The 23,771-nt window shown below is 35.5% G+C and overlaps 1 protein-coding gene across 2 annotated transcripts in view; it reads right to left on the bottom strand.

Annotated features, from left to right (window-relative positions):
- Positions 1–13,675: 13,675 nt before the first annotated feature.
- The window catches only part of LOC123557416 (leucine-rich repeat-containing G-protein coupled receptor 5A-like), a 216,238-nt gene continuing 206,142 nt past the window's right edge, over positions 13,676–23,771 (bottom strand). For both annotated transcript variants that reach the window (XM_045348862.2, XM_045348861.2), the window contains exon 2: positions 13,676–22,854. In XM_045348862.2, the coding sequence (XP_045204797.2) occupies positions 21,225–22,829 (1,605 nt within the window). In that variant the 5' untranslated portion in view covers positions 22,830–22,854 and the 3' untranslated portion in view covers positions 13,676–21,224. The remainder of the gene's footprint in view (positions 22,855–23,771) is intronic.

The raw sequence follows: 23,771 nt of genomic DNA, 5'->3' as shown, positions 1-23,771 counted from the left end.
ACTAGGTCAGTAGATCTAAAAATAGAAAAAACCTTGTGACCTCTGTAGAGGCCATATTTCTCAATGGATCTTCATGAAAATTGGTGAGAATGTTCAGCTTGATATCTAGGTCAGGTTCGTAACTGGGTCATGTGCGGTCAAAAACTAGGTCAGTAGGTCGAAAAATAGAAAAACCTTGTGACCTCTCTAGAGGCCATATTTTTCACGAGATCTTCATGAAAATTGGTGAGAATGTTCACCTTGATGATATCTAGGTCAAGTTTAAAAGTGGGTCACGTGCCTTCAAAAACTAGGTCATTAGGTCAAATGATAGAAAAACCTTGTGACCTCTCTAGAGGCCATATTTTTCAATGGATCTTCATGAAAATTGGTCAGAATTTTTTATCTTGATGATATCTAGGTCACATGTGCTCAAAAACTAGGTCAGTATGTCAAATAATAGAAATAACGATGTCATACTTAGTTGAACACTGGGTCATGTGGAGATAGGTGAACGATTCAGGACCATCATGGTCCTCTTGTTACTTTAAATAGCTTATATCCTTTCGGCTACCATAGCAGACTAATACGTACCATAAAAACGGGGGTCGCTATTACCGCTATCATACACCGACTGACTACCGCAGACGCCTAAAACGTACCATCAAAACGAGGGTCCAGATTACCGACATCGTACAGCGTAGGACTACCGGAATTTTTTAATTTTTCTTTGTATCTGAGGGGAATTTGAATGCTTTTTATTTATTGCAGAATTTGATCTGAAGTGTAAACTTTCATTTATGCTATTAACAAATCGGTATATAATCAGTTAAACTAATAAGTTAAATCATTCATATGACATACTAAATAATATTACGCAACAAATTACAGGTCTCCATAAAATTTAAAAACAAAACCAAACGTCTCGTGCGCAATAATGTTCTAAAATCATTTTTATCGCAATTTGTTGATAAGAAAATCCTTTTTAGACAATTAAGGGATCATTACTCTCCAAAAATACCCATTAGTTTTGATGGTTGCTCGTCGCGGTAATTACCGAACTCAGTTTTTAAAACTTAATTAATTACTCATTTCTACGCTACGGTATTTAAAGCTATTTTACTATGTCTGCATTATGCGGCTCCGGCATTCTAGAAGTCTGAAAACCACGGGTCTGCCACTGATGCGTTTTGTAGACTTTTCACCAGTTACTTTCACTATGGCACTACGGTAGTTCTGAACTTTTTTCCATGAAATACAAAATTTCACTGTGGTAATCAGAAATAGTGTACATTTATACACTTCGGTAGTAATATTTTAAATTGTTATTGCACTTGAAACATACATATTTACACTGTGGTAATTCTCTACAGAACGCTTCATCGTTTTTACGCCGCAACGGTAATACATATGCACACATCGCTTCTTCCAATTGCATACTAGTAGTGTGTAAATTTATCCACTGTGGAAGTATTTACTTTTCAAATTTAAAACTCAAACTTTAGGTAAAAATGCATTTAAATTATCCCAAAGTACACAATGGTAATTTTGACTTTGAGCTCCATGCATTATGCATTATAATGCATGGATACTCTGGAATGCTTTATATATGGTACAGTATTCAGTATTTCACATGTGCCTTTGTATACTCATTATATCAATTTATAGTCCGGGTCCGTAATGTAGGAGATACATTCGTGCACTTGTAATCTCTGAATCCTCTCACTGACGGAGGGTCGCAGGTTCGAGCTGTGCTACCGACTAAGATTTTTTATGTGAGAAAGTAGGTAGTTGCTTACGGACTTTGGCGTCTAGTACTGGTCTTTCCCAGGAACGATGGTTAGTTGAACTGGTTGCTTGATATAACAAAATAATGTTGAAAATGACCGTAAATTCAAACAAAAACAGACTCTAAAATGATCTGTTTCCAAAACCGTACATGAATGTGCTTTCGGTTAAATGAGATCTTGCAATTCTTCATTATATGATTAAACAATTGATACCTTAATTGGGACTTTAATGAAAAGTATCAACGGAATACAGCTCGCAACTGGGATACGCTTTAATTTAGGTATAATCCTATTAATAAATTCAGTTATTTTAAAATCTGTTTGAAAGTCAGTAAGGCATAACAAACTAAGGAAAAGACACTTTTAGCTACTATTATAAGCTTTACCACGAAGTGTCATTCGACATTTTGAGTTTTGTTTTGGCACTTGCATCGTGTACACCATAAAAACAGATTATGAATATGAATAAATTTAAATTAACCTTAATAACGTATATTTGAAGCGTTTACATGGTCCGCTGACATAACTGGTAGGTGACTAAAAGTAAAATGCAAAAAAGAACATTTTTATAACAGATAATAATAAGATAAAACAATAAAATTAACAACTGAATGAAAACACTACAGTACAGACAATCTCCTATGAACAGGTATGAGTAAGAAGAATCATATATCAAATGCTACACAACCTGAACAACGTCTTTTGGACTAAATGTCATGATAGACAGTCTACTTATAGACCGATCCGGAGAAACAGGTAGGAGACTAAAAGTAAAACATTAAAAGCAAACAAAAACATTTGACAGAAAAAAATAAAATATATATATATATTTAAACGAAAGCAAGTTGTGAAAGCTGTAACAAATGAAGATCATTCATTACTTACAAATCATCGCAAAAGGTAACATAGAGTATATGTAATGTTACACAAAATGTTCACTGAAAGTCATGAAATAATTCCTGTTTTTTTTTGTTGAATTTGTACTGTAGTCCGTTTAAACTGAGTAAGAATGTAACAACAACTTACGACAATTACCGTTCATCTATATTCAGGTACTTTTTAATAGCCGTCTAAATGCAAGGGGGTGGGGGGGGGGGGGGGGGGGGGTAGGGTAATTAGCATTGTTAATGACGCATAGAAAGATAAAATGTCCAAAATTCACTGTGATAAACATGTCATCGGTAGAACTGTTTAATAAGTTAGTTATGTCTATATTTAATATGCCCGGTTGTATGATTATTATTTCTATACCATATTACAATGTATCAAAATTCACAAGAAGCCAAACTTTATGAAACATGTTTTTCTTGAAGTTCAAAACTTTAACTTTAAACACATTTTCCCTTTAGACAGCTCATATTAGAAAAGTATATTGCATGTGAAAATTAATTATCAAAAGATGAATCAATCAAACTTTCTCATTCGTACAAAAAACATAACGTACATATACACACGACACATAGTAAAAATGTGAACACCATGTAATGTTGTCACTAATCTTAGACACTGTCTGTTTCTTTCTCCAGTTTGTGCTTAGTGTCCGCTAGCCAGACAGTCATTTCTTCTTCGTCGATTTCCAAGATAATTTTGTTGGCATTTTACGGGGTGTTTCTATTTCAATATGTACCTTCCTGGGTGAGTTTTTTTTGCAACCGTTATGTAGCTAAATTGAAGTAAGGGATTTCTTATTAAAATGTAGTAATAATGAGCAATAATAAAACGTATCAAATTATAACATTTAGTGATTTGCAATGGTTATATATACTGAAATCGATTTTCTGGAGTTTCCAGTTTTGCTCTTGTTGCCATAAGTTTTACGGATGTTTTCGGATTGGAGGTCTGTATGGACTTGTTCTTAAGTTAGCCAATCCCAGTTCTGGACGCATGATACGAAATAAAGCATTCCCTGAAAGTATTATTTAAAAGATCACGGGGATTAACCCTGAAAATAGATGACAAATATTTTTATGTAAGCAAGACATTTTGATTTTCAGCTGCAATTATTACCCAGCTTCTCTGGAACTGGCTTTTGTACTTAAGGGCTAGATTTCTCGAAACATTTTATCCTGTACTAAGAAGATTAACCTGTTAAAAGCAGTCGAATATATAATGCAGTTACAGACTTTTCCTCATCTGACATGCTTAAATATTTCGAGAAATTTGACCAAGAGCGATAATTTGAGTACATTTTTGGATTTGAGCGACTTGTTGACTCAGACCCAATTTATATACATGGAGTAAAAAAAGTACCTTCACGTAACATAGCAATGACTCAATAATACCATGAAATCTTTAAAACTACTCATTAGATCAATATACTTTTTTAATAAGAAGAGTATTGTTATACCTGTGTAAATTGTCTTTACACTGCTTAGAACAAAATGATGACGTTGGTGTTCGAAGACCACCGGCGGTCTTTAGTTTCATACTGTAAAACTGACAAGCATTTGTTCGCCCTGACATTGAGATAATTTCATGTGAGTCTTGAAACTCTCGGTCAATGGTATTAACTACCTACGTTTGTTTGGGTTTCCTAATTCGTGAACGGTAACCTTCCATACTCTAGCTACCATGTTTCCATCTTTGATTTGACGCGTCATATGCTGTCCTTTGTTCATTGTACTAACCGAAACCAGGAATTATAATGTATTACATGTATTACATTATTCCTGCCGAAACATCCTTCTGTCGGACTAATTTCTGTGGTTTCAAATCATATGGCAAGAATTTTCGCCCTTATTAAAAGAACTACAAAGATGGGTTTAGCTGGCAAGGAACGCCTGTGCCAAAGGGATGTGTCTAGAAGCACTATACGGTTCAAACAGATGTTCAACAACCTTCCTCGTTAGCTCTACTTCTTTTTTTCCTCTAATATAAACTTTAAACTTCCAAAGATATGCAGAAACTGCATCTGCTAAAACGAATATTTTAAAGCCTCTCTTTAATACATATTATTAATTAAACGTAAATCTATTTATCTTTTTATACTGCATCACTCCTCTTTACGCGTATTAAGTGCAGCTGCGCGCCTGTACAAGAATTTCAAACGTAGAATGGACAGGAGAATAAAAGTAATACACGATGTGTATTGCAAGCATGAATACAGTTGATAGTGTTAAAAACAAAAGGACTTACAGATAAAAGCAGTTTAAAGAAACAGGTCTATCATGTTAAGCATTGTGTGCAAGTTTGGTTACACCCTGCCTAAACTGTTTCAGTGTTGGGGCTTGCTCAATTTGTACTGGAAGGGAATTCCAAAGCACTATGGTGCCTGGAAAAAAGAGTACTTATAGTAATTACAGGGAGTGAGGAACTAGGTATAGGTGTGGGGATGCATATGTCTTGTTAGACGGGATTGGGTAGGGGTAGGGGCTGACATAGGGAGAAGTGGTACAGCAACCAAACCACTCTGCAAATAATTACCACAGTAGACGTTTACAGGAAGAACGAATTTCAGTGTAGTACCGCAGTGTAGTTTTACTCGTCCTGTTACTAAGAACTATAGTAGACTTTTGTGAGAAACTTGAATTTTAAGGCCGTACTATAGTGTAGTTATACATATTAAATGAAATTAAATGCACTTCCACAGTGTTGAGAAAGTTACCCTGCGAAAGGATTATACTAGTAATCAAAACTTACCCTGTAGGCATTATTTATTCCCCGATTACCACAGTAGTTTAATGCAGGGAATGCGAAACCAAAGAGAGTGCCGCAGCGTATTAATACATATTCACACAAAATAGCATGTACTGCCGCAGTGATGCAGTGGCCGTTTAAATATGTGACTTTTAATAAATAACATTAACTGTTTGTTTTATCTGCATATAAATACCATTGTAGACTATTGCAGGAAACAAGAAACTATAAGTTGTGCCACAGTGTAGTTATACCAATAACCACACAATGGACATAACTACCATAGTGTAGCAACCGTTTTACATAAAAATTACCGCAGCATAAAATGTAGTATATTTTTGTTAATTCCTTCTATTTTCAATTGCGAAAATATGCAATTTTTACCCAAATACTGCATTATACGCTATGGAAATGAGCACCCCCATTTTTCTGGTACGTATTAGTCGTCTGCGGTAGCCCGTCTGCAAAACAGTAGCGGTAATGGAGAACCCCAAAAATATAGTCTGCATTTGGCGTCTCAGGTAGTGCGTCGGTGTACGATAGCGGTAGTCGAAAGGATATGATACCTTTTTTGATAATCGGCCAAAAATACCATATGAAAACGACTGTAGGCTTTTATATATACAAATTGTAATCCAAGTGTTTTGTTATAACATATTACAATATTGTTTATACATTATTGCCAGATATCAGTTCATTATGTTATACTGCAGTAGAGAAAATTAGGTGCCTTCCAGTAGGGGACTTTGTATTGCATGGTAATACTTCATTCACTTGTTCCTTCAATTAATTATTAATTTGGGGGTTATTTATTGTATGCCTTTAATATTAGAACTTTAACTCATTATCACCTAATCCGGAAAACCCGGCCAAAACACCGTCAGGCGTTTGCTGCTTGTTCATGATAAAAATAACAACACTAACACCAATTAGATGCTGAATAAATTAGCTTGAGCACAAAGTGAGCTTTTTGGATTGTCGGTATCGTCAATCATTCCATCTGTAGTTGTCAACTTACAGTATCTCCTCCTAAACCACTATCATAATGCAAGTTTCAACATGTTCCTTGGGTGCTCCCCTTTCAGATTCCTTCAAATCTAGGTAATTCATGTAGAATTCTGGTTACCTTTGCAACAACAAGAGGGCCATTGACCTTTAAGCGCTCACCTGAATACAAGGCTTCAAGTGTGTTTGTATAAATACAGAGTTAGGTTTCTTTTATGTTAGCTATATTATATACATGTCACACACACTTTTGAACCTAGGGCAATAATTTGAACAATTATGGTAAGCATTACAAATCTTATATCACACGCCAAATATCAAGGCTCTAGCTATTATTGATTCAGAGAAGAAAAGTGACCACGCCCCCTGGCAGCCATGTTTTTTGACGAATCGGAATAATTTGAACAATTTTGCTAGAGGGTCACACAAGAACCATTTGTGTGAAATTATTTTAAAATCGGGCATGCAGTTTCACACGAAGATTTTTAAAGTTTCCACTATATACATATAGGGAAAAGTGACCACGCCGTCTGGTGGCCATGTTTTTTTGACAAATCAAAATAATTTGAACACTCTTTGTAGAGGGTCACACAAGGACCATTTGTGTAAAATTATTCTAAAATCGGGCAATCACACAAGAAGATTTTTGAAGTTTCCACTATATACATATAGGGAAAAGTGACCACGCCCTCTGGTGGCCATGTTTTTTGACGAATTAAAATAATTTTGAACAATCTTTTTAAAGTTTCCACTATATACAAATAGGGAAGTGACCACGCCCTCTGGTATCTTGGTAGAGTGTCACACAAGGACCATTTGTGCAAATTTTTTCTAAAATCGGGCAATCACACAAGAAGATTTATATACATGTAGGGAAAAGTGATCACGCCCTCTGGCGGCCATGTTTTTTGACGAATTAAAATAATTTTGAACAATCTTGGTAGAGGGTCACACAAGGACCATTTGTTTAAACTTATTCTAAAATCGGGCAAGCAGTTTCACGCAAGAAGATTTTTAAAGTTTCCACTATATACAAGTAGGGAAAAGTGACCACGCCCTCTGGTGGCCATGTTTTTTGACAAATCAAAATAATTTGAACAATCTTGGTAGAGGATCACACAAGGACCATTTGTGTAAACTTATTCTAAAATCGGGCAAGCAGTTTCATACAAGAATATTTTTAAAGTTTCCACTATATACATGTAGGGAAAAGTGACCACGCCCTCCAGCGGCCATGCTTTTTGATGAATCGGTATAATTTGAACAATCTTGGTAGAGGGAGACATAAGGACCATTTGAGAGAAATTATTTCAAAATTGGACCATCGGTTTAGGAGATGTCGTTTGAAGTTTTTTTCTATTTTTAGCGCTTGGCAGCCCCTACGTGCAACCAAGCGGAACCATTTAAACAACTTCAGTAGAGGACCACCCAAGCAACATCTAGGCCAAGTATGGAGGAGATGTCTTTTAAACATAAATAAATCTAATTGTTGACGACGGACGACTTGACGCACGGACACACGGACGACGGACACCGCGTGATCACAATGCCTCACTATGAGCACATTGTGTTAAGGTGAGCTAAAAATACAAACTTTACAAATCATTCTAGTTCATTAAAAATATGGACACCAGGTTTCCTTGTATGGCTGTTTGGAAAACTTTAAAAATCTTTTCATCTGACACTGCCAGCTTGATTTCAAAATAGTTCCACAGCAACGAACCTTAGGGGATTATTAAATTCCTTCAAATCATTCTGTTAAAGGCACTACCCTCCAGATCGTATGGCAACCAATAAAAAAAAAGGAAAAAAAGATTTTTTTGAGATATCAGAAAATAATAGCTATATTTCTAAAGAAGACATTAAAACTTAGTTACTGATAGATTATTATGTTATGGAAACACATAATTTGTTGTTTTTACTGTTTTTTATCGCCTTTCGTCTGTCGTCCGTCCGTCGTTCATCCGTCGTCATCTGTCCACAATTTCTTTTTAACAAGATAGAGGCCACATTTTGCTATCAATTTTAATAAAACTTGCATACAACTTGTATTGGTATAATATCTCGGTTCCTTTCGAAATTTGGTCAGATCCCATCATGGAATCTAGAGTTATTGACCCTTAAAGCGCCAAAATTTGCTATTTTGGCTTTTGCAGCCATATAGAGACTTCATTTGAGCCGTGCCATGAGAAAACCAACATAGTGGGTTTGCGACCAGCATGGATCCAGACCAGCCTGCGCCTCCGCGCAGTCTGGTCAGGATCCATGCTGTTCGCTAACAGTATCTCTAATACCAATAGGCTTTAAAAGCGAACAGCATGGATCCTGACCAGACTGCGCGGATGCGCAGGCTGGTCTGGATCCATGCTGGTCGCAAAGCCACTATGTTGGTTTTCTCATGGCACGGCTCATTTATGGTTTGATTTGATACAAACTTGTAAAATATCTGTAACAACAATAGCTCTTAGATTCCATGATGAATCTCGTAGATCCAATCATAGGTTCCGGAGTTACAGCCCCTGATTGACCCCTGAAAAGGGCAAAATTTGTTAATTTTTACCTTGTGAACATGATAGAAGTGACATTTTTCATTCGATTTTAACCACACTTACACACAACTTAAGTCACAATAAGATCTCAGTTCCTTTCGAAAACCGGTTAGATTCCATCATGGGTTCTAGAGGTACTGCCCCTAAAAGGGGCAAAATTTTCTGTTTCAGCCATATAGAGGTTTTATTTATGCTTTGATTTGATACAAACTTGCAAAGAATGTTTACCTTGATGATCTCTAGACCAAGTTCGAAACTGGGTCATGTGAGGTCAAAAACTAGGTCACAAGGTCAAATAAAAGGAAAAGTTTGTTAACACCCTAGAGGTCACATTTTTGACCCTATCTTTGTGAAACTTGGTCAGAATGTTTATCCTGATGATTCCTAGGTCAAATTCAAAACTAGGTCACTAACCCGATTTCAAACAAAATTTGACATTTACGTTTCTTGTGGGACCCTTTACCAGATTCCTTCAAGCCATATACCACTTACTCGATCTTCATCAGATATGATCTATATCATCATAATTAAGGTCCTCTCAAAAATTTGTTCAAATGGGGGCACTTGGCCCCTTCTAGGGGCCACTAGAACTAAAGATATAAATGCCTTGAAAAGACTTGTCATGAACCACTTAATGGATCTTCATTAAATTTGATCTGTAGCATCATTATAAGGTCCTCTACCAATTTTATTGAAATGGGGGCACTTGGCCTCTTTTAGCCAAAATTACTTTGAAAAGGCTTCTCATGAACCGTTAGAAGGCTCTTCATCAAAGTTGGTTTGTGGCATTATTATAAGGTCCTCTCCCAATTTTTGCCGAGCGCGCTTGCGGAAGCGAAGAGAGACGTCCAAATGGCTATTCGGTGTATGTGCGTGCATCAGTTCGTCCGGATTTGTTTGTCCGGACTATATAACTTTGAAGGTGATCCTGATTGAAGATTCCTAACGTGCTTGGTATGCGAAAAATATTACTCTTTTGAAGGTTTTTGTTGATTAATTGTAACACTGCTGAAGTATATGTATGAGAAAAAGGCAGTGAATATTGTGCTTGAAAAGGTCATAACAGATCTGGGTTTTGAAAGGCTGTACCGTATAAAAATGACCACTGCCAAGTTAATGTGAAGAAGGCGTAATTCAGCGCCATCTAGCGAAACGTCAAACATTATGCTTGACGACGTCACGTCTTCGCGTTCTAAACGTTGACGGTAAACAGCTCGTATGCTGAAGATTTCATTTCGCATCCAGCTTTTCGTCATATTTAGACAATTAGATATCTACTTGTAGTTCAGAAAAGGAGTAGATATAACTACTGCCTACTCTGAATATATTTATCAAAACTAGAATGAACGCCTTGAAGCCAATATATATATATATATATATATATATATATATATATATATATATATATATATATATATATATATATATATATATATATATATATATATATATAGGGTTTTTGAGAAACGGCGTAAACCCAACACAATTAAGGGTTATCAAATGCATAAGTGCAATAACTTATTTATTTCATGCCCGTACACTTTTAACGTCTGACGTTAACTTCATTTCGTTTTGACTGTGCAAATTTCGACCAACTTAAAAGCCAGAATTAGCCGGGAATAATTATTGTTTGTTTTTGGGTTTTACGCCCGTTTTCGAGCACTCAACTCTTTTCCCACAGTAACTTACAACTGTCCCATTGAAAAATATTAGTCACGGATAGAGTGACTGTACCGTACACCAAACCTAGACCGCTCGATTGACGGGCGAACGCTCAAACCAGTGTGCCATTCGGTCCGATATGAGGGGCTGGGGTAATTTTTGATTGGATGAATTAGACAGGACTATTTTCTAAGGATCAGTTGTATTTGAAGTTTTCAAAACGGGAATTATTCTAAAATCTGAATTGCACATATTTGTTAACCTTTGTTTAAAATGTTATTTAATGCTGCATATGCCGATGTTGAGATAACTTGTATACGGTGGCACAGAGGTGACATCCGCAACACTTTATTTATATTGTGGCCACAACTTAGTAAATTGTGGCCTCAACTTAGTAAATCGTGGCCTCAATTTAGTAAATTGTGGCCACAACTTAACTTGTGGCCACAGCTTAGTAAATAGTGGCCACAATTTATTAAGATGTGGCCATAATTATATAATAACTCATGACCACAACTTATATTAGCCAATAGAAAAGATGGATAGACGGACGGACAGATGAATACCTGTCGTTATTATCGTGTTTTCGCCCCGAGCCCCAGACTTATGTTACTAACTCTTCCTCGCGGGGTTTCGACCTGCGTTCTCGACATTTAACTTGTAAATTCTCGTGTTTTCGCTCGACGGGGCCGCGGGGTGAAAATCTATTTTGGTTGGGCTAAAACGCGAAATTGCAGAATTTAGCATCCTTACAAAATGGACTTGCATAAAAGTGTCTACGTCCCTGCGAAGGGTTAGACATGAATGGAAGATAGATAGACAGACACACAAATGAATAGGTAGATAAACAGGTACCATCAAATCCATCTGTCTGTCCATCCATCCGTCCGTCCGTCAGTCAGTCAGTCGATCCATCCATCTTTCTTCCATTCCTGTTCAACATTTGCTTATACGTGGACACTTTTGTGCGCTCCTATTTTGTACTCCTATACAGCAGCAAAGATAAAACAGTCGTTTCGATTGGTTAATTCTGCCATTTCGCGTTTCAATTTAATATATTTTCGTCCCGCGGCCCTCGAGCGAAAACACGTGAATTAACAAGTTCAAATGTCGAGAACGCAGGTCGAGGGAGATTTAGTAAATGGTATGTCTGGGGCGCGGCGCGAAAACACGGTGATTAGCGCTGCTTAAACGTTTAATAGCGAGTTTTCACCTGGTGGCCCCGCCGAGCGAAAACACGTGAAATTTACAATTTATAATGGCGGGGGTTCGGGGCGATAACTCGCTATTTAGCAGGGACGAGGCGCGAAAACATGATAATTAGCAAGATCGCGGGGTGAGATTTAGTAACTGGAATGTCGGGCGCGGTTCGAGAACACTACGTTTAAGCTGCGCTAATTATCGTGTTTTCGCTCCCCGCCCGTGACATACCAGTTACTTATTCTCGCCCCGCGACCCCGGTAATTATCGTGTTTTCGCTCCGCTTCCCCGCTAAAAAAGAGAGTGCCAGCCTGCGTCCCAGCATTTTAACTTGTAAAATTTCGTATTTTCGCTCGACAGGGACGTGGGGAGATAACGCAAAACGGCAGAAATCAGCAACCATACGAAATGGACGCAAAAAAGTCTACGTCAATGCAAAGTGTAAGAAAGGAATGGAAGATAGATAGACGGAAGGAAGTACATACAAATAAAAAATGTAGGTAGGTACGTTAAGAACCATCCAATCTATTCATCCGTCCGTCCGTCTATCCATCTATTTATCGTTTCGATTGATTAATATAAGTCGTGGTCACGAGTTATATTGTGGCCACAACTTAATAATTGTGGCCACAGTGTAGTAAGTTGTGGCCACAATGTACTAATTTGTGGCTACGATTAACTATGTTGAGGCCACGATTTACTAAGTTGAGGCCACAAATTACTAAGTTGTGGCCTAATTTAATAAGTTGTGGCCAATATTTACTAAATTTAAGCCACGATTTACTAAGTTGAGGCCACAATTTACTAAGTTGTGGCCACAACATAAAAAAAGTGTTGCGGAAGTCACCTCTGTGCCACCGTACTTGTAGTCCGACCTAACTGGTTTTTTTCCGTGTTAAAAAGATATGCTTGTATTATTTTATTTATTTCATGTATGAAACAAAGAGAAATCAAATATGATTAAAATAAAAAAAAAATGAATTTAGCAGTTAATTATCAAAACGCGAAAGCTCATTGTTATCACTACCCCCTCCCGTTTATCCATATTAATTCTTTACTTTTATATAGAAATCTAAAATAATTTGTTTGATAGTGCCGTTTTAAAAGCGATCATGTTTCGAGGGACCCGGGTTCTAAATTTTTGTGTAAAAGATTGGAAACGGCGCCGATCTTTCAAATTTTATACTTCAGTTCGTTCATATTACCCGGTTTTGTTTTAAGCTAAAATTGAAAATGACAGCGATTAACTTATGTCAAACTAAAGTCTTCTTTCATCAAGGGACAGTACCCTGTATTTATCGTTGATAAGAAGAATTAGATATGCGAGTTTCTCCCCTTATCTACCCGTTTGGTAACATAACGTATCTTATCACCTAGCCTGAGATTCAGTCGGTGATATTTTTTGCTTTGTCATAACATACGCGCTATATTATGTGTATGGGAAAGTTGCTGTTACTGGCCCGTTTAGTTTCTAACAGTAGAACAGAAACACATGAAAAATCAACAGACTGGAACCCAGGCTACTTTTCACAAATAAACAGTGTTATTATCATCTATAAAAGAAAAGGAAAGACGAAATGGGAGTCCGTATAATTAATGCAGGATTTTACAGGATAAAATATTTTCATGATCACCTCAAATAATAACCAACCTTATGAAAAGATAGCTATGATGTAATTATGATCATATGAATTGTAATGATAAAAATATCATTTCATCAGTGATATGTGATTGAAATTTTAATTAAAAATATTTAAATTGTAAAGGTATCCGGATAAGAAAATTTTGATTCATCAAATCTTTTAAAACTCGATTTGTAACATTTAGTGTTAAAAATAACATTTTGCTTCAAGGCTTTCTTTCGATTTTATTAAACGAAAGTTCATTTTTGAGTACAGGCTATGAAATGGACTAAAGCAGTCTGGCATTGTGGAAACTTTAACTTGCAGCAATTAAAACACATGTATTTACAATATGTAACAGTACAGAAAGAATAAAAATTTAAGACACCGGTCACATAATTTTAAGTACTAAAATTTTAGGTTTATCAGACCACTATCGCATTTGCATTTGCTTAGTTAAAGGTGCAAAATAAAGACAAATGAATAGACATAAATCTTAAACAAAGACTACACATTTTGAAATATAGTACTAAACATTACGATAGCCGTGCAATATTCCCTTGAAATCAACACATGTACAGAGAAACAAATAATCGTTTCTGTATTTTCTTAGACTGACATGGGGGGTCATTTTATCCTACTTTCGTGTTTATCGCTTAAAAATTCCGTAATCGGTCGGAAATTCTTCGGGATCACGTGATTTTAAAATTGTTTCAAACGAATATCCATTTAAGACGCGCAACAAAATAATTGTATTTCCATGATGGTAATTATGCACGACTTGCACGAAAAATATGAGATGTACAAAATTTAAATTTAAAATTGACAGTGACATATATTAGGCCAAGACAATGTGTTTAATGTCTAAAATCTTATTAAATTAATGTAGCCATGTGTACATAAATAAGTGTATTTAGGTAAATTTCAATCATACTTTGTTTCTGCAGTGTAAGACAGTTACTCATTTATATTCTTAAAATTATACTGAAAAGAGAATTAACTGAAAAAGTTTACAGACGAAGTTGTAAAAACACTTTTATTCGGGAAGGGCCTGAATTGTCCTTATGATAACTTGTAGTATAGCTGTATACTACCTGTATTATAAGAATGATTTTCATGAAGTTTTTGTGAGTTACAAAATTGTTGAATTCCATGCGCTAAGTTTGTAAAAATCACGTTATCGTTTGGGCATCTATGTATAGGATAGACAACGAGTGCCGTTGTCTACGGGATATATACAACGAGCAAAGCGAGACGTTAATACACACAAAAAAGAATATTGCAAGGCGATTTAACTCCGGCGTTAGCCTGTATTGTTAGATAGTAAATTAACACGAAATTCACGAGTTTTTTTGCCCAAGTTTCCCCCGATATATATACAACGCTACTGTTGTATATGGGTACAAGCCTGCTTTCCGATTGGCTATTTACGGATTATCGTGGTCTAATTATAAATTACAGCCTCGTTTCGGAGGATTCTTCCGAAAAAGTCCGAAGATGCTCGACGGGTTCGTAAGCAGTCGAAAAGCATACTTATGGTTTGACATAGGCAACATTTTTTGTTTATTTGTTAGTTATTCTTGAACAATTTCATGACTATTTGGTCAGAACCGATGCAGTGGGCCATATTTTCAGTAAATAGGAAGTCTCAGCTACAAACTCTGGTTTTCATATAATACTCGTTCGGGTTTTAGTAATGGACCTTTAATCAAGTATGATAATGTTGCGCAACAGAACATCTGGTTGTATATATCCGTATGGATAGCACACACTGCATGCAGTTGTGTAAACTCGCAATTCTGTGATCAAAAGTATTCAATAATTTCCGAGAAAGTCAACGTTTTAGGATATATTTTTAGGATAGAAATATGATGATTTAATTAAACATCGAGTTTATTTTCTTTCATTTCTTTTCATCATGAAGTTTTTCTTTTAATAGCTGACCCTTATACAGGCGCGGATACCTGCTGTGTTAACAGAAGTTTTATCATATTGTCATGCTGACAGCTACAATACTTAACACTTTGCTATCAATCAGAAACACATTACACCCTTGTATATAATTAGCAAAGCAGCCAACATGCTATATATATGATATTTTACTTTAAAATCAAAATTACTGTAATATTAAAATCTATTTTAAATAAAAAGATATCAAGTTAAAAGATATATCATGTCAAGCCATTGTTCATATTTAAACTTGGAATAGTTTTGACAACTATTTGTTCGGCTGTATGATAATTACAATTCTAACATGGCTCGATTTGATTTCCAGTTAAATAAAGAAGAAAATCAAGCTCTATATATTTAACAAATAATCAAGGCCTTCGAGTGGTTTATCGTCTAATTTACCACGGTTCAGAGTTCAGATGCGTAGGAATTGAACCACGAGGGCGTTAGCCCGCGAGTGGTTAAATACTGAAGCACCTGAACGATGAACCGTGATAAATTAGACGATAAATCACAAGAAGGCCTTGATTTGTTTTCATTCTGACATGCTCATTGACATGTTTTAATGGATATTATGCAGGACTTCATTTACCCGAGGAGTAAAGTATCGGACGTCATGCGGCAATCTGACGTCATAATTGACGTCATAATGCTCTCTTACCGGTCCGCGCGTCAACCGTTGTTTATCGCAGAATATACAGAGCTTGACTTCCTTCTTTGTTTAACTGGCAGTCAAATTGAGCCATGTTAGAATCTGCGATAAACAACGGTTGACGCGCGGGAGCATTATGACGTCAATTATGACGTCAAATTGCCGCATGACGTCTGATACATTACTCCTCGCGTAAATGAAGTCCAGCATAATATTTATTTAAACAATCAATGAGCATGTCAGAATGAAAACAAGCAAGGCCTTCTTGTGATTTATCGTCTAATTTACCACGGTTCATCGTTCAGATGCTTCAGTATTTAACCACTCGGGCTAACGCCCTCGTGGTTCAATTCCTACGCATCTAAACTCTGACCGTGATAAATCAGACGATAAACCACTCGAAGTCCTTGATTATTTGTTAATTAAACACTCGGATCAGTAGAATATTTTATATACTTCCAGTAGTGCTAAATTTATGTGTTAGTCCATTATATCATATAGTAATCTGGTAATACATAAAATTATGTACGTAAAATTAATACAGTCGTATGTTGATATAGCTGTGATTTATTCTGTTATGCACTGATCCGATTCTGATAAATAGTAATGGAAGCGAAAACCCTGTAAAACAGTTTGGAATTCTGATTTTGTTAAATTTCTATATTGAATCTGCACGTTATACTTTTTTATTTCGCACGCACTAATTTCACTTTTACAAAAATGCAACTGATATATTCTGTCAGTCACAGTGAAGCGTGGATGTACAATTTACAAAACTATAAACTGTAATTTTTGACATTCTGAATCTGTTATATTCTAAGATCGAATATTTCAATGATACGTGGTTGACACAATTTACATTTTTTGACTGTAACAATGACACATGACTGACTTTTACCGAAATACATAGTAATTTTTGACACCATTTTTTTTTTTTTTTGTTTACATAAAATAAACGATATGTAACGAAAAACGGGATAAAGGCACTATTTTATCTTTTATTTTTAAAACAATCAGCCAAAAAACTTAAGCTTTACAATGGTATTCCAGCTATAATAGTTCTAATAATATCTTTGCCTCTACTACGGAATACTTCAAGCACCGAACATAACTCGGACATTTTGGGCAGAGTGGCTAAAGTGCAATTTTAGCCGTTTTTGAATGCAACTGGAAGCAAGATGCTATTGAATTACATTAAATATTTTTATACCATCATTTTCTTTGTTTGTTATACTTTCACGTCATAACAGTGATAAAAATTGTTTCAGAGGAGAAACAGTATTAAATGTACTTTAAAGTAAGCGAAAAACGTATTTTGCTTGCATTTTATATAGGTTATATAGGGAAATACTATGATTGGTTTCAAATGAAATTGGAAGCAAGAAGAACTAGTGTTACATTAATAAATGTAAATCTCAGGTCTGTCTGATATCGGAAAGTCTCTGCGGCGGCTGTTCTCGCGGCTTGATAAGACGCCTAAGAAGAAAAAAGTTGGGTATGGGAATGCTAAAGGTAATCGGGCTCGAACTAACATCTCCGGATTCCGGGGAAAATTGTATTTAACTATTTATGAAACAGTTGAAACGGACCGAAACTAATTAATGATGCAACAAGCCGTTCAATAAAGGCTGTTTATAAATCCTACAAACAGACAATGTGAAATTGTTGAAAAACGCGGGAAAAAAGACGTAACGTTTTAACTGTGCTTAAACTTCCCAACATTCATAGCATAATGTAGCATGAAAATGAACTCGGTAGTCAAGGAATTTTATAATCTTATTCTATTCAAAAACATTTCAGGAACATTTTCAGAAAATTGATAAAAAATCTATGGAGGAGAGAACGAGCAGTAAAATGTTTAATAAGAAGTATATTTTTTTCATTACGCTTTTTTGTGTGTAACATGCATTCATGTATACAAGTGTGACAATAAAAATCGGAAAGAAATCGGAAAATGGCTTACAAAATTAGAATACGCTTAAAGTGAAATTTATGTTGTAGTAAACTTTTTTGTGATTAACTTATTTTTCCCTAAAATACAAACAGTTCTTTGTGAAATGTTGATGCATAAAATCTGCGCGTGAAAATGGGGGTAGGGGAAAAATTAAGAAAATACAGCGAAAACGAAGTCGGAGACCCCCGATATTTTTTCGCTCATTTTATATGATAACTTTAGTTTTTTTGTTTTTTTTTTTTAAAATCTATGGACCAGTTTTTACACACTACTTTGTCATTCCGCTCGAAAACAATAATTTCGTAGAAAGATTTTGGTATGATTTTTGCATAAAGTAAGCATTCGTTCGGCGAATAGTCGTAGTGCATATTTGAATATTACATCAGCATCTAGGTCTCAACGGGCATGTTATATTAAACGAAAACAAAACTTTTCTAATTAAATGGACGCCCCGAAACTCAATTAATCGCCGTAAAAACGGTTACGTCAAATAGGGATGGGCTAAAACGTGATTTTTCGACGCCATTTGCGTAAAAAGTGTGCATTTGACCTTTTAAATAATTGTACATCGTGTGAAGATCAGCTTTTGCTATTATTTAATCATGTTATCAAGGATGCAACTTGTTTTGAAATTCCCACTCAGTACGCCTTCTTTACCTTAAAACATATCATTTATATGTATCATTTAAATCTGCAACAGATTTATTTCACTTGCTTAACAATGTAATGAATTAGTGTGAATACTTATACATGTTCTATTTTCTTTTTGTAAAAATATTTTTGAAATTGTAAATTCAGAAAAAAATATGTTAAACCTGAAACATTCTAACTTATTTCTGACATACATTTCAGTAGAAATTTAGAAAAAATAAGCATTTTACTTCTGAATCTTTCAAGAATGTTTTTAAGTTAAAGTTCAGAGCAGAAACATGTTCTGAAACAATCTGAACACACTTCTTAATCTTTCAGAAACATTCAGTAAAAGTTCAGAAGAATCATCTTCTGAAATTCATTTCTGAATATTTCAGATACATGTCAGTACAAATTCAGAAATGTTCAGAACATAAACTCTATGTTCAGAAAGATTCAGACTACTAAATTGTTCAGACAGGGTATAGTCTATGTTCAGAAATGCTTGTACCTAATTCGGAAATATTCAGACAAAAAATTCATGAGGTTGCTACTTGCAAAATCATTTATCATACATTTTTCTATATAACACTTTCCTTGTTTGTACCACTGTTTACTTATCATACACCTAGCTACACTTCACTTACATAAAATAAGGATAAGCAATGGCATACCAAATTGTGTTCTGACACATAAAAAAGTTCACTTAATGAAATATTTATTAGAACTAGAGCTAAATCAGTAAATGACTGCATTACATGAAAATCCAACATTTGATGCGTTGGACAAATTTCGTCATTTGTAATGACAATGTTATTACATAAGTGGTGATGACTAAATAAACAAGAGGGCTATGAAGGCCCTGTATCGCTCACCTGACCTACTGACCTAAAGATCATCAAGATTAACATTCTGACCAAGTTTCATTAAGAGATGGTCAATGTGGCCTCTGAAGTGTTAACTAGCTTTTCGTTTGATTCGACCCGGTGACCTAGTTTTTGACCCCACATGACCCAGATTCAAACTGGATTTAAAGATTATCAAGATTAACATTCTGACTAAGATTCATGAAGATACAGCCATAAATGTGGCCTCTAGAGAGTTAGTAAGCTTTTCCTTTGATTTGACCTAGTGACCTAGTTTTTGACCCCACCTGACCCAGATTTAAAAATGACCTATAGGTCATCAAGATTAACATTCTGACAAAGTTTCATTAAGATATGTTCATAAATGTGGCCTTTACGGTGTTAACTAGCTTTTCCTTTGATTTAACCTGGTGACCTAGTTTTTGATCCTACTTGACCAAGATTCACATCGGACCTGGAGATCATCAAGATTAACATTCTGACCAAGATTCATGAAGATATAGTCATAAATGTGGCCTCTACAGTGTTAACTAGTTTTTCCTTTGATTTGACCTGATGACCTAGTTTTCGACCCCAGATGACCCAATATCTAACTCGTGACCTCTAGAGTGTTAACAAGCTTTTCCTTTTATTTGACCTAGTTTTTGACCCGAGATGACCCAATATCAAACTCATCCAAGATTTTATTGAGGGTAACATTCTGACCAAGTTTCATAAAGACTAGGCCAAAATTGTGACCTCTAGAGTGTTAACAGTCAAATTGACGACGACGGACGACGGACACAGGGCGATCACAAAAGCTCACCTTGAGCACTTCGTGCTAAGGTGAGTTAAAAATTACATTATACGATAATATCAGCATTATTCTCGTCATCAATGTTAAACAAATATCACTATCATCTGTTGCAACAGCAAATGTAACAAAGCGCTAAATGTAACAACACGCCATTTTTGAACAGTAAATGCAACGTATTAATAGTTTTATCCAAAGTTGTTTTTTTTAACATAATTACATATTATGCTATTTGGAAGCATTTGTCCAGCAGTCTGTATTTCCATTCCGGATGTTTCATTTAGATTTTGTGGGGGTTGCTTTTTCAGAAGATTTTAAGTATCCATCGTACGGGACAGTATGGCAGAACATAAAATGGTCAGGTAGATTGCTGGTTAAGATGTTGTTAATTTATCAAATATTTCTGTGTTTTGATGATATACTCCTAAACTTACTGTTTGTACTCTATTATAAATTGACCGCCTCGGTAGACTAGAGGTAGAGCGTCCGCTTCGAGCGCTGGAAGTCGTGAGTTCGCTCCCTGGGCGCATCATACCAAAGAACAATGTATTAGTAGCTTCCTCGTTTGCTTTTCGGCATGAACAGGATGACCTAGAATAGGTCAATATAATTTAAATTTGTGTGGTATTATGTCACGAGTCTACAACGTGTTATTCCAGTGATGCGACACTATAATGTCGGGCAGTGGGCTCGTTTATATGACGGAAATGTTTTTGAAAAAGATGTAAAACTCGAACATACACACACATACAAACACCGAGCTGAAGCAATACCGGGCCGCAGCGGTAGAGTAGACACAACTGGAGCTTTTAGTGAAAATTTAGCGCAAAATTTGAATGGCGTTCCTTATATTGTTACATTTGGCATTTTTTACATTTCAAATTGCTACATCATCTCCCTTTTACACATGGATTTCTTGATACTACAACACATTGTCTACAAAAGCACTAAAAACGATACATATATACAATAATAAATTATGCTGATTAAATATTGCGGGCCGGAGTCGGAGGTACTCTGGAAACAGGATGCGTAACGGCGGGTCTTGTTGCAAACTTTTCCGAAATGGTCCTTCACGTTGCTGTCGTCAAAACTATACCACTGTTTCTTTCCTTCAGTTTCAATAAAACATTCACCGATCACCTGCCAGCTTACTAAACCACTATTTAGAACCTTTTCTACAGTGCAATCACATGGAATTTTATTTTTAGTCATGTATATTTCTTGAAACGTGCATTCTTCAACATGCAGAATAAATGAAATATCGCGAATATCGTTACCGTGAAGATCTAGAATTATACCTTTTCCCATATTCTTGAAGGCTCTGTGATCTACGTGTCTTACCTGATTCCACATTAATTTTATATGAGACAATTTTAGACCATTGAAGAAATGTTTATCTATCTTTTTGATAACATTATCGGCTGCATCCAAGTAATAAAGGTTTTCTAATCGTCTTAATACTTTGAGTGGCAATTTTTCTAAATTCAATCTTCGTATAAATAACACCTGCAGTGAATCTTCAGCTCCATTGAGCATTCCTTCATCTTCAAAACTAAGTTTAGGATTATCATCCAGGTGCAACTCTTCTAGCTTGTAATCAGCTACAAAAGAACCATTTTCAATAGATTCTAAGTTTGTTTTCACCAGACTAAGCTTTTTCAAGTTCTTTAAATTTTGTAGAACTTCTGATGGCACTTTCATTAATGGATTCTGGTATAAATTTATTTCTTCTATGGAATCAGTTAGGTCGTTGAAGGCGCCTAATTCAATACTTTCAGCAGTTATCTCGTTAACGCCAAGAAGAAGTTTCTTTAACTTGGTTAGACCGGCAAACGTATTATTTTTGATGCTTGTTAATTCATTTGAATACAGTTTCAGACCTTTCAGATTCTTTAGTTTACGTAATTCCGAAGGGAAGTCGGAAATAAAATTGTAGGAGAGATCTAATTGTTCCAAATTTTCTATTCCAGAAAATGCACCATCATCTATTTTTGTCATTTGTAGAGCTTGAAGCGTCAATGTGGTTAAAGACGACAAATTTGAATTGGCGAAAACCTCAGATGGAAATTCTTCGTATTCATTTTTCAATCGATTGTAGCCTAGATCCAAGACTTTTAATTTATAAAGTCCATGAAGAAAACGTAAACCTTCGTCAATTGTTATTCTATCACTATCTAGGTCGAGAATTTCTAAAACATGTCGTATTTCTTGGAACGCATCACGTGCAATTTTTTTCATTGGATTTTTGCGTAGCACAACTTCTCTTATTGATATGTTTTTAAAGTCATCACGATTTATTCCTGTTATATTGTTATTGTTTAGTAATAATCTGTGGAATGTTTTATCTTTCAGAAGATTAAAATCGGGAATTTTTGTTAAGGAGCGATAAGAACAATTGACGACTTTAATATTCGTCCATTCATTTAGCCACCAGTCATTTACTTCTCCGCATGCGCAATTCGTCATCTCCGGACACGTGAATAACGAGGCGACAGTAATGGCTGAACTCATCCAGAGTATCAGCTTCACGGTCAACATAATTCTCGTCTCTATCGCGGTGTATCTGAAAATAGATAAAGTACAGCGTAAGAGCAAACAAGTCAAAAGGTTTTCCACCACCAGAAATGTATATTCAGATCAGTCATAATGAATGTCCTTTTAATAATGAACTCAAAAAATAATTGGGGTCATCTGCAGGTCATGGCAATCTAAATATATTAAATTAGATATCCTAAAATATCTAATATCTATAGTTTATGCAAACTAAACACACCTTCTTAATTAGACTAGCTCCTAAACTATGATATATCTTTTTACATTTTTATGATTAAATGTAGTGAACTGAGCCAGTCTATATCCTATGTCCAATATCATATATTTCAACATCAGTCCTGTGTGAAAATCTCTAAAATAGACTGGCTTTTGACTCTATGAAATTGAATTCGTCAAAAAAGGAAAAATATAGAAAAACAGTTATTATCAGTCTAGTGGCTAGTCTACTTCTTAACCAGAATCCTAAAAGAAGTAATGTAAACACATTTCCACTTACTCATCTCTATCAAAGGTTATCAGCTCACTGAACGGCTGATTATTTGTTTACATGTTATGTACGCGGATATTGGTGACGTCATACACAACCTGCTTTTACAATTTAATATTAAGAAAAAGCATGATTCCAAAAATCTCCGATAATCATGGTTATCCTACATCACCACCAAATTATAAAATTCTTGTATCTAAGTCAAATGTACCACATGAAAGGCGAAAATTGTAGAAATAAAAATGTAAACAAAAGGATCGTGTGAATTATGTCACGGTCATACGAGATGGTTGTAACTTCCGGGGGTGTTACGAAGATGGTCGAAACGTGTCACGGGACCCAAGTTTTTCTTATTTTTTAAACAAGAGCTGTCACTAATGGTGACAAATGCCCCCGCAGCACCTTGACATTTGATCTGATGACCCCAAAGTCAGTAGAGG

Source organism: Mercenaria mercenaria, chromosome 5 (assembly GCF_021730395.1).
Source record: "Mercenaria mercenaria strain notata chromosome 5, MADL_Memer_1, whole genome shotgun sequence".
Lineage (NCBI taxonomy): Eukaryota > Metazoa > Mollusca > Bivalvia > Venerida > Veneridae > Mercenaria > Mercenaria mercenaria.
Note: the sequence above shows the minus strand (reverse complement) of the source record. Positions and strands in the feature narration are given on the sequence as shown.